Below are 13,324 nucleotides of genomic sequence, written 5' to 3'. Positions count from 1 at the left end.
TTGTAACTCCTTCAACCTGATAAGCTTTAATGCTTGAAATCTGTATCATTGTGGGCAATGGGTCTGTGAGTCACCTTTTGCAGGGTGAAACAAAAAATTCCCACCTAAATGTTGAAAAAAAAATTATATTTAAAAATTTAACATACCTCCTCAGTACTTTAATCTCATTCTCCAGAGAATCTTCCTTTCCTTTGAGAGCCTTCTTATCAATCATTTTAACTGCATACATCTCCCCAGGCCTATCTTTCCTCTCTGCCAGTTTAACTTCTGAGAATGCTCCCCTAAAATAAAGCAGATCATTTTATTATTCCAACATTTTTGTAAAAATCTAATAGGAGCAGAGGGACAATAAAAACCAGACACAATAAATTTACATTTATAACAGTAGTATGTGTTTATGTTATTTTGAATATTGTTAGCCAGTCCCCCTCTTAGCATACGATAGGAATAGTTGCTAAAATAAGTTAAAATTAGTTCTAGGAAATGTCAAACATATGTTGTAAATAAAGCCGTAAATCTCCAGCCCACCCAGTAGGGAAAAGATAGATATTTCAAACCTGGAAATCATATAAACATAGATAGTTGAATAGGCTGTCCACTAAATAATGAAAGTGGAAGAGTTATTCAGTATGGGAAGGTTGTCTTACACAGTTCATCCAGCTGTGAGACACCATAAATTAGGGTTCATGTAAGCCGGGTGGTCAACATACATTTTCCCCAGATGTCCATCAGCGTGGGACCAAGAGGTTGCATAATGCAAACTTGCCCAGATTCTATCTGAACCAACAGTTTTGCTTTTCCTTTCCTCCCCTACTATAGTTGGGAAAGGTATCAAAGGGGATGATTTGAAAGCAAAGTCGTCAACTCAAGGACAGTCACACGATGTCTAATGTCCAGGGCCAAGACTAGCCGAATAGTCAACTGTCCAAGAACAGCCCGATGTAGGATGAGTCGACTGTCAAGTGTCTCAGAAGCAGAGAACAAGAAGATGGAATCGGTCGGCCAGAGCCAAGGACTCAATGAGAGCACTCAGTCAACAGCAGTCACAGTCAAGTTGAGGACTCAGTCAACTTGATGACTCATTCCAGTTGTCGAGGACACAGTCAGAGCACTCAGGCAACCACACTCCAACTGGGACTCAGTGAGAGGACTCAGCCAGCAAGGACCAGCCACTGATAACTGTCGACCCGGGAAGCTGCAGGAAGATAGCCTGGAAGACGCTTAATGATGTGGAAGCTGGTGTATTGGCGAGCATTTTATGAGGTAAGTTCTCTTGTGAATCAGCTCATCCCAGAGTTAGAATTGTGGATAACTTGCTTTGATTGTATGACTTTTTTGTCGGTTTGTAACCATATCAAGATGGGGGCCAGTGTAACAATAAATGTTTATGAATATATCTTTCTGGTTTATTGTATTTTTGGAACACTACCTTCCCCTACACAAAAAGTAGTTAAGCGCAGATGTTGAATGTTCTTTTATCACTTATCGCTATGCCCATAGAGCATAACCACCAGCTTACAATATAATAACCAACCAGTTTTACTTTATTTTTTTATTATAACAGAAAAGAACAACAAACAAATTGTTTTAGTGCCATGCTTTTGGTGATTATATCACCATTATAGGGTTTATCAAAACTATAATTAATACATTAACTTTATCATTAGGTTCAAATTGAAAAATAATTACTTTGAACTGGAATTCAGACACCTGGGTTGAAGAGAAGAAACAATGTTCTTATAAACTTTTTTCCAATATTCCACTTTATTGCCTGTGAATGTACTACCAGAGAAAAAAGAGATTTCATGAAGGAAATTAATAACTGTCAGATGCCATAAATTGTACATATTGTACATAATGGAGTTTGTAAAACTTAAATTCGATCTTTCTGGTTTGCCAAGCACTTTTCAGAATTTTGCCATCTTCAATGGTGGGTTTGTTTGCTTGTTATTTTATTTGCTCTTCCCTCATAATACCAGACAGTGTGACATGCTACTCCAATCTTCTATCAGGCGCTCAAACATTTTACTGGCAGAACATAGCAAGCTTAAGGGGCTGTAGCTAGTAGGCTTATCATGCGGTTTGCCCAGCTTTTTAATAAATATAAGCTTAACAACTTTATATTTATTTGCAGAGTCCTAGTACTAACATTCCACTGAACAAGAACATTAACAATGGCTTTTCTCAGGAGGTTTTTTAGGATTAGGTTGGAGATTCCATCCATGCCAGGAGCTTTCTTGTTTTGTCTCAGTTTTATAATGTGTAATATCTCTAGGGGTAATTAGCTTCTCTGATATAATTATTAACTGTTTTATGTATATGCCTCGTCAAGTGTTTAGAACCTTGATGGATTGTCAGTTTATGTATTGATTCAAATGGTGCGCCCATGGCGTCTATCTTCTTCTTGTCTGAGACACTTCACAAATCTGATACATTTCCCTACAGTCCAGAGAGAATTATTGTTGGCTTTGACAGATTTAAGGTAAATCGACCAGCTTGTTTCTCCACCCGCATACTAGCTTGTGAACTATGTTTGACATATTGTTTTTAGTTGACCAATCCTATGTTTCTGATACAGGCAATGTACTTTATTTTTAAAATTAATGAATTTTCTGACTCCTACTGGAAACTCTCCCATTGGGTGGATGGGTACTTTTTGTGGTATACTCAAGTGTGGCTGCGTGTACTAAGGTGTTCGTCAAATTTAAGGTTTCAGATTCAAGTGAATCAGTAGAACACAATGTTGGGGGAATGTGAAGTTTTTTGTTAAGTACATTACGAAATTTTTATCCAGTCGGCTTTGTAATAGCAAAACCTAGGTTTCTTAGGGGTGGTTTTACACTGGAAGGATAGTTTTAGAATAACAGGGTTGTGGTCAGAGCTTAGGAGGGAGAGGCTGTAGGCAATCGTGTATCCCTGTACGTTTTTTGTTATGTACATATCTAAGACACTGCGAGTTCTAGGTGATGGTGGGAAGTAGGAAGGGGCATCGGTAGTAGCTAAAGTAACATTATTTACTAAGAAAAAGTCAAATAAGTTATTGCCCTCCAAATTGTTGCAAGCACAATTCCTTGTGATGTGCTTTGTGTTAAAATCCCCTAGCAGTATTACTGATGAATAATAAGTAATACGATGACAGTGTATTTAAGAGCACCAAGAGTTCTGATAATATTAGATTTTTTGAGGGAGCTTGTAACAACTTATTATGTGCATTAGGTGCATTTTTAATTTGACACATTTTTTATTACAGTTATAAGCTTTGGAACGTTATACATGTTCTTCATTTCCTTCGTCTTCCTTGGATATTTTGATGTTGATTGTTGGGTCAAGATGGTGTGTTGGTCACAGGCTGGGTTGACTGATGACAGGATGATAGGGGGATCTTGTTCAGGATGCAACTGAAATCTGCTGGTTTGCTCTATTCAGGTTTCTCCTCTCAGTGGTCTTGGCTTGGATGTATTTGTAGAAACAGCATGCAGTGTCTGAGCTCGGTGATTTTCGCCGCATTGGCGCATTTTGGACATATGTTCTTGGCCTCATCAGGGCAGTCCTTTGTTTCATGACCCTTCACACATATTGAGCATTAAGACCCTTTTTATGTTTAATCCTCAAGTTTCTTATACTACCCACTATTTTTAGAAACCTTAAAGTCACTATTTAGAACTTTAAACACTTTTCTTTCAAAAAGTTTTTTTATAATAAATTATTGTTTGTTGTTTTGCGAATTTTCATAAACATCATGGCCACAGATTCACCAGTTTGTTCACTTTAGGAATTGAACGTTTTTGGAAGGTATAAGCTTGCCCGAACACTTACCAGTCCAGAAAGGATAAGGTCCCTTTTTGCCCTAGAACTGTTTTGTGCCTAATGAATGAAAGCCTTTTGGCAGGAAAAAACGCATTTCCCTAACCATCGTCTCACCCTGTTTAATATATCACCATAACACCTCATATGAATTATTGATTAAAGGCTAACAGTAAATGAATAATAGATAAAAACAATCTACTACAATGGATATGTATGTATCATATGTAATCATGCTGAATGAGAGGACCATGGCAGCCAAATGGTTAGGGTGTCAGACTCATATCTGCCACCACGCTAGTGGTACTTGGCTCGAATCCCTGCACAACCCATGGCTTTCTAACATTCAATTGAGAATAGTATGAAAAACGTATTCTAGTCATTTTATTCCCTCTACTGCAACACCTAAGTGGATGTTAACCAACCTGTACGACAGGAATTACTTTCCTTTTTTACTTATTATGCCTTACTGAATAGCTGAGAGATAAAACTAGACTTCGGGTACAAAACCTACGATACACCACTGAGAAGATCCTTCAAGGAGTTCTATCACAAATTTAATGATCATTGGAAGTGGACAACCTCCTACATAAGATAAACCTCAACCAGACTCTGGCCGAAGCTTTAAAATTCCAAGAAATGGGTGTAAATAAAAAGTGACGACAATAGTGCCATTTACCTGGAAAAAACTAACTCCTACAACTCTAACCGTTGATGTTGATAACAAATAAAGCATTCCAAATAAGTTACACACATAGGATAGTTCTTGATCAAATATTAACATGAAATGCATACCTCAAGAGAACTGCTCACTAATGGCACATGGATATGCCATAGACTATGCAGTAGAACTCGGGAGCTAAATTATAAAATGACCTTATAGTTATTATTGGGTTGGGGCAAAATTAATGCAAGTTTTGAAAATGTTTTATTTTCGCTAGTGCTGGCCATCTAAACAAAGGGAAATCTAATTTTTGGATTATAATAATTACTTTGAAGTGTTATCTTTTATACAAAACATTTTAGTTTATATTGAATTCCATAAGAGTGTAGACCTGCGAAATTAAATATGCCCAAAGTATTTTCCGTCAAATTTATTTGTACGAATTTAAACTCTGGCGATGTGGGGCCTAAACAGCGCTAACATCAATACAGTTGGAGGGGGGAAGCATTAGCGATGATTTCAGAGATTTCGTTTTGAAGAATTCGATCTCGAAAATCGTTTTAAAATTTGCACGTCTTTCCTGTTGTGCCACAAAAATGATCCATTTCAAGATCAAATCATCACGAGCGATGTGAAATGGATTCTGTACGATCATAGGAGGCGTACACGTCACTGGTTGGATAAGGATGAATTGCTAAAACACTTCCCGAAATCTACACCCAAAAAAGGTTATGGTGACTGTTTAGTCGTGTACTGCTGTAGTTGTTTACTATAATTTTTTGAATTATGGTGAAACCATCACAGCAGAGAAATATTGTCAAGAAATGGGCAAAATGCACGGTCTTTGTTCAGTATTAGCAAACAGTAAGGGGCATCTTCTCCACTATACGCTGAAATGCCAACCCTGCATTAACTTAAGGACTTTGGATATGAAACCTTACCGTACCCTCCATATTCTCCTGACCTCTCGCCTACAGACTTCCACTTTTTTAGGCATTTTGATCACTTCTTGAGATATAAAATTTTTAGAGAACGCGGTGATAACGAAAACGCCACAAAACTATAGGGAGTCGAAATAAAGATTTTTATGTCAGCGGAATAAAAGCGCTTATTGCATGTTGGCAAAGATGTATAGATTGTGATGGAAAATATTTCGAATAAACTTTCTTTATTTTATAAGAATTACAAATAGTTTTGACAGCCTTTTCAAACCCTGCATTATTTTTGCATCAGCCCAATACATTTCTCAGATGCATGATCACATATGCTAGTTAGATATGGTGATCAAAAACAGAACAAAAGGCAACGAAATTATTACAAAGAAATGCATCCTTCTGGTCAAGAAAGGCTGCCATCCTATATAAATTTATGTTAAAAGAATGGAGAATTGAGAAAGAAAGAATCAAACTAGCTGGCTATGCTGAAATTTTGGACAAAATTAAAATAACTGACAAGGCTGAAATTATCTCTGACAATACATGTTGAATTGGCTCTGGGCCATCTACTCTCTGCTTTGCGCCATCTTCAGTGAGGAACTGTCAAAAACAACCAAACTGCAGAAAATCGATACTTGTACAGTGTCATGTAATAAATCTGAATTGACACGATTCAGATTATAATAATTATATATTATAATATAAAAATTTAATCAAAAAACGAGAAAATATTAGTAGAATTACACTACTAACTCAATCTAATCTTGATGGGCCGGCCCAACATCGACAAATAAATAATAAGGATAGTCTCCCCTTGAAAAAAATATCAAATGCATAAATGTATTCGGATAAATGAATAATTGATAAAGACGCCGTGTTTCAATTTCACCGAATGTCATTTAATATATTAATTTCCATTCTCATACACTTTTCTACATTCCACACTTATTGATTATCCCAAATGCTTATTAAACAATTCCCAAATAATGTTGTTACGACACGATATATCAAATCATAAATATATTCTAGCATGAAGATTATTTTTAACAAATAAACCTGAAACGATTTACTTCTTCACTGTAGAAAACAATATAATTTCATTCGTTATTCATAAAATTCCAAGCTTTAATTAAAATGTGTTTAATATAAAACTTCTGCTTGGATTTTGGTATTTGTTATCTAGTAGCATAAATAAAAACAGAATTAAAAAAAAATCTAGTTATTACTCTGTAAGCCGGTCCCCATCTTAGAATAAGTTGTTGTTAAAATAAGAACAACAAAAAATTAGTTTAAACTACCATACAAAAAAAGCTATTACTCGGAAGGGGCGATCACAATGACGAGAACAATGTGACTTCTCCCACCAATCTGGGAAACGTAACTGCAATAATTAAGAAATTGGTCAAAGCGTGTCATAGTGTAAGGGACTTAGGTTACACTATAACAAATAAACCTGAAACGATTTATTTCTTCAATGTAGAAAACAATATAATTTCATTCGTTATTCATAAAATTCCAAGCTTTAATTAAAATGTGTTTAATGTAAAACTTCTCCCTTGGATTTTGGTATTTGTTATCTAGCACAAATAAAAACGACGGACGTTCCTCTCAAACCAGGGAAAACTAGCCCTGCACACATTTGGTCAAATAAATAAGAATGTTGAAGGGTGTCGCAGACCCAAACGGGAGCCACAGGATATTTCCCACGAACCTGGAAAACATGAAGTTGCAATAGTTGGGCAACCGATCAAATAGATAAACTAACATCGAGTTATTTAGTGCTGAAGGGTTATCACAAAGCCAAAAATATGTAGCGAAATGGGACATCGTAAATCGGGGTCACGTCAACCAGGTGCCTACACCCGTCTTCGACGGTCCACCCGCGGCGTGCGACTCCTCAGACTTGTGATTTTCCTTTCCACCCCTACTCCGGTAGAGAAACTGGTATAAAAAGGGATGATTTGGAAATCAAAAGTCAGTCAAGATCAAGCGCTCATATCAATGAGTCAAGAACAGAGACTCACCCCAGGCAGTCACCTCGGAAAACTGTTCTTAGTCAAGACCAAGGGATGACACCGGTCAGTGAAGAGTCGATCCGGAACAGAAGCAGCCACACTCCGTCTGGGAGTCAACAAGGGTTCTCAGCTAGCCAGGCATGCGAGGATCAGCTTTGCGACTCGTCGGATCAGGTCGACGGTCGAGAAACCGGAAATGGGCTTGGGATGCTGAGGACGCTGATCGTGGCGAGTCGTTTGGGCTAAGTCCCTTTTTTAATGACTCATCCCGGATTTAGTGTTGTGGCTGACTTGTTAGAATAATTAAGATTTTGTTGTGGTTGTGTACATTTAAAAGTCGGAAGTGTGTTAAAATAAATTGATAATATAATCTCTGCTTTATTGAATTCTACAACCTCACCACCTTCCCTTACACGAGAATAAATATGGAAGCGCTTACGCCGTCTACTCTCTTATCGCTAATAGAAAAACAAGCAAATAAGGGAGATTGTTCGGCCGTCCGCTTACAACACAATACCACGCTTCTTTTAAGGGGAAAAATGAATATTCATTTTGATAAGAACAATCATAGATAAAGGGGCATAAAGAATCCTCCTTGGAGGCAAATGACCTCAATATTGTCCTCAAAATATCTCTGATAGTTTTGCAATCAAAACAGTATTAACAAACTTATTCCTACGTTAACAATAGCCGCAACGGTTAGATCATCACTCATGAATTCCTGATTACTTAACAAAAGAGCTTTTTTATTAAAACGCCGGAATCCTAGGGGTTGATTCGACCTCTGCTGTTGCGAACTAATTAATAAAAGGAGCATTTTTTATTTACAGGCAGAAATTCCATTGGCGCAATGTGTTTCCTACAATTTTCACATTGATGAGAATTTTTAAATTATTTGTCTTTACTAGATTTAGAAATATGTACATAAAGTTTTTCATTTATTTCAATTTATTTCACAAGAGGATATTTACTAGTAAATTCCTGTTACACAGGTGGGTTGACGTCCAACTACCGTTTGGGTGCCGCCGACGTGTGGTCAAACCTCTTTATGATACATTTTTTAAACTAATATTAATTAAAAAGCCATGGGCTGTGCTGGGATTCGAACCCAGAACCTCTTGCATGCCAAATACGAGTCAGACTCTACAACCACTCACTCGATATCAGGAGTAGTATATATATATTACACAGGGCGGGCGACCAGGACCCGAGGGGTTAAAAGCCTGAGTAGGCCCGTACCCCATATATATCAGGAGTAGTACTCGTTGTTAAATAAAATTATTTAAAAAAGTGTGTGAGATTTTGGTTGGGTTGTAATCATCAATTTAACTTTAAGAAATTAACATTGTGTAAATGGCTGTATTTAAATTTAAGTCAAACATTTTGTGTTTTTACTATCACTTTTATTTATTTATCTACATTTGTCTACATTTACAGTGATTTCTAAAAATTGTTAAAGCGTGTTAATTATATCACTGACAAAAGGGAATCCGTAAAACCAAACGCTTTGTACCGTTAATTAATTGTAATTAGGAACCGAGAGTATTGATGTCAGAAGTGTGACACAGAAACAGATAATTAGAAAAGGTGAGAGTCTATTCGTGCCAAGTGAAAATTTAAATTGCCTCTAATTCGCACGCTAATGGGATTTTGAGTTTGTTTTGTAGATAAGCGAAGTGTTTCGTCTGTTTATCTTTTAAGGCAACCTTTGGATTAATTAAATACATAAAATATTGTGCTTTTTTTCTTCTACCTAAAATCAATAAGAAGGGTTGGAAACAAAATTTTCAAGTTAAACAGTTAAAGGGCAAAGACAATTAGAAATTGACATAAGACTATTTTCCGATTGTTGCGGAAATTGTCAATTTGCCCGCCTTCGCCATTTCACGTGATAACAAATATTTACTCTGTGAAAACAAATCATGGGGCAATCACAAATTTTTCTCATTTACTCTTCAACCTTGAATTTTAACTTTCTTCCGTAGATTGGAAAATTTGTCCGTATGGTCTGACGAGTGCGATGAACTGGTAATTTGGTCTACTGATCGTTTCGGTCTGCCCATCCCCGCTGCGATGGCCTGTCAAGACGCATTGTCAAATTAGTCATAAAAATTGCATTTAAACCCATCCCTAATCCCTGAAGAAGAAGTACTACGACGACAGAAACTACGCAAAACTTAAATCTTGGAAAGCTTACTGTTCAGGAACTAATGGAATAAATAACTCCTTGGAATGCGGTATTCCTTTCCCGGTTTGATAAGTAGTATTGTATTTTTTCCATTTGTCTGGGAAGATTCCTCTATACAGGATGTTCGGCCACTAGTGTTAACTTAGTGTGTAACTTTGCCAGTAGGTTCTACATTCAAAATGGAACCAAAAAGTCCTAATTAACTATGGTCCGAATGTCAACAGTTTCGGAGTTATTCCCCTTTTTCTGATTTTTTAAGATTTCACGAACTTGCTTCAAATAAAACAATTTTAACTCCAAAACTGAAAGGCTTTGGACAAATCCGTTGATTCCATTGAAAACTACGTTAAATTTCCGATAAGATGTGATCAATATTAAACTTTTACATGTTGGTGAAATAAGCGTTTCAGTTTGAAATTTTTTTTTTCAAAGTTTAGAAATTTATTATGGTGATTCTAAACTACTATTTCCAAACCTAGAGACTAGCAAATTTCAGAAAACGTACGCCATTTAATATCCTTTTTAATGATGTAATTGCTTTCTTAATTACTTTTTTCGACGACGGAGAAATTAATGAAGGAAAGGAAAACACCGTGATTGTCGGAGTGGTAAGGTGGAAACATTAAAAAAAACTTAATTAAAATTTGAATGAATTTATTAATTTGTTTTTTTAAATCTGGGTTCGAAATCGAAATAGTGCAAGTGTTTACTTATTTACCAACAGCCGCTTTGATTAAAGGATTGTTGTGTTATTATTCCCCGGAATAAAAGAGTGTTAAGATTCAAAACATTTAATAAATTCATTCAAAATTTCCTTAAGTTTTTTTATTTTTTATTACTACATATTAATCTTTACACCAATCCGTCAACCACTGTGTTTTCCTTTCCTTCATTGATTTCTCCGTCGTCTAAAAAAGTAATTAAAAAAGCAATTGCACCACTAAAAAGGATGTACACCACTAAATGGAGTACGTTTTCTGAAATTTGCAAGTCTCTAGGTTTGGAAATAGTAGTTTAGAATCACCATAATATATTTGTCAAAGTTCTGGCCACTAAAACGCTTATTTCACCGTTTACAAGTTTAGTATTGATCACATCTTATTGGAAATTTAACGGAGTTTGCAATGGAATCATCGGATTTGTCCAAAACCGTTTCGGTTTTGGAGTTACGTTTGTTTATTTGGAGCAAGTTCGTGAAATCTTAAAAAATCAGAAAAAGGGGAATAACTCCGAAACTGTTGATATTCGGAACATAGTTAATTAGGACTTTTTGATCCCATTTTGAATGTAGAATCTACAGGCAAAGTTTATAACACGAGTAGCCGAACACCCTATATAGAGGAATCTTCCCACACATATGGAAAAAATACAATTTAATACTACTTATCAAATCGGGAAAGGAATCAAAAATGACATATCCAAATATAGATCAGATTAGCCTATTGCCCCTTCTTGAGAAAATATTAGAAAAATTAATGATCAACAGAATAAGACATTGGTTTACGCAAAAAGGAACATTAATTGATATACAATATTGATTCACACCATAAATTGGCACAACGGAAGAATTAATGGCGATCAAGGAACAAGTGGAAAGAAGGCTGTACCAACGTGAGCAAGTTTTAATAATTTCAATGGACGTTGTAGGAGCGTTAAGCAGCATGCTGGGATTCCATTCTGAAACAATCGTCAAAAACGAGTGCCCGGAAAACCTATTTAAATTGGCCAACGATTATTTTAAAAATCGATTCGCTATCATAAAACCAAAAATCGCATATGGGCTGCTACATGGAAAAAGGATGTCCACAGGGATCCTGCTGCGCACCAGCTTTTTGGATTATGATGTACAATTCTCTATTTACATGTGTAGTATTTAGTGACCGTTAATTAATGATTATTTGAAGGCCTAAGATGCGGTCTTGTGTGATGTAGGCTTAGAAAAACCTTTTCTTTATCGTGCCAACGTTTCGATCTTTATTGAGATCAACTTCAGGGCCTGGGATTTATATACATAGTTCAATTTGTATTTGTATAATTTAAACAATGTTTATAAGTCCCAGGCCCTGAAGATGATCTCAATAATGATCGAAACGTTGGCACGATAAAAAAAAAATAGCCTAAATCACACCAGACCGCATCTCACCATCTCCAAATAATCATTATTTAAAAAGACGAAATTACAACTGAAGGAGGATATTGGCCAGCAAAAGAAGAATAAATAACGCACATTTTTTGACAGTTTTTCCAGCTTTCATAGTGTCAATAGATCTAAATTGTAAATAGTGTATCTACTATTCACTATTATTACAAGTAAGAGAAGAAAATTTTAAACATTGCTAGTGTTAAAGAAAAAAAGTTTTAATTATTTTATCCCATTTTATAGTATTTTATTATATTGCATTTTATTCATTGTTATTAGTTTATTATTTGTTGTGATAAAGAAAGAAATTTTAATTTTTTTTTAATTTTATTCATTGTTATTAGTTTAATATTTGTTGTTATTGTTTATGTGAGAAGTGAAAAATTGTCCAAAAATTTGTATTTTTATTTTAAGATTTTAATTGTAAAACATGTAAATGTTAACAATCCTGCAATCCGAAATAGGAAAAAGGAATTCCCTACGGCAAAGAGTACTTGCAGTAGAGAAAAAAACACCTTCAGTGTCACTCTCCCTCCCCTCCCTCTATCTCTATTTGTCTCTACCTATCTATCTCTATCTATCTATCTCTATCTCTCTCTCTCTCACACACACACACACACACACACACACACACACGCACACGCATTTTCTCTCTCACTGTGTCTTTCTGTTTCTCTCACTCTCAATCGCACTCACTCATTCACTTACTGACACTCCCCTCCAACTAATGCATTTGTTTACTTTAAAATTCTGACTGCTTACATTTTTTTCCCGTTCGGATTACGGGCAAATACAGGAATGTTCAGAGTACAAAGTTCGGATTGTAGGCAGAGGCACTGTACAATCAAAGTGTCATTGTATAATCAGGTTAATTTCTTTTTTTTTTTCTTTTTATAACAGTATTCATTTTTATACTACAAACGGAAAAACCTAAGACAAAATCTGGAACTAAGTAGCACTAGGGTGTGAAGAATCACCCAGTGGTGCACTTGTAGGAAGGTCTACGTGTTATGACTCGTTGCCCAGCAGGTTAATTAGGGATAGTTCGGGATGTCAGGTTTAAAACTCAAGGATTGGGGTGTAATGAAAGGAAGTTGTGGAATTTTATGACATCTGTGGATTGTCTGGTTAGATACGCAGAAGAGAGTCGTGAGTGTTTTGTAGCGTCTAGTCAGTCGTTGCTTTCTTTTAGCCCTGTATGGGGATTCCAAGTTAGTCTTTTGTCGATGTACAGCTTAAACCTCAAGGTAGAGGAAATGGTTAACTAGAGAAATGGATATGTGTTGTTGGTACAGTAGTGGCATTATTCCACGCCATATGTTTTGACTCGTTGACTGGAATTTATATTAAAAAAAATATCTTTAAAAAATTAAATTTATATATATATACAGGGTGAATTGCTACTCGTGCTACAAACTTCTCCAGTAGATTCTTCACCCTAAAATGAACAAAAAAGTTCATATTGTCCATGGTCCGATTCTCAACCATTTCAGAGTAATTTCGCTTTTTATCGATTTTGAAAGATATCACGTCCTGGCGTCGGAAAATCGTGATATCTTTTAATCTAAACATTTCTCT

At 35.8% G+C, this 13,324-nt stretch overlaps 1 protein-coding gene across 1 annotated transcript in view; it reads right to left on the bottom strand.

The window, feature by feature from the left end:
* LOC106666893 (calcium/calmodulin-dependent protein kinase type 1) overlaps window positions 1-13,324 on the bottom strand; it is a 36,157-nt gene that overhangs the window by 19,963 nt on the left and 2,870 nt on the right. Inside the window, exon 2 of the mRNA XM_014394419.2 lies at window positions 147-281. Within this exon, the coding sequence (XP_014249905.1) occupies window positions 147-281 (135 nt within the window). The remainder of the gene's footprint in view (window positions 1-146; window positions 282-13,324) is intronic.

This window comes from Cimex lectularius, unplaced genomic scaffold (genome assembly GCF_000648675.2).
Source record: "Cimex lectularius strain Harlan isolate CLEC.00 unplaced genomic scaffold, Clec_2.1 scaffold115, whole genome shotgun sequence".
Lineage (NCBI taxonomy): Eukaryota > Metazoa > Arthropoda > Insecta > Hemiptera > Cimicidae > Cimex > Cimex lectularius.
Note: the sequence above shows the minus strand (reverse complement) of the source record. Positions and strands in the feature narration are given on the sequence as shown.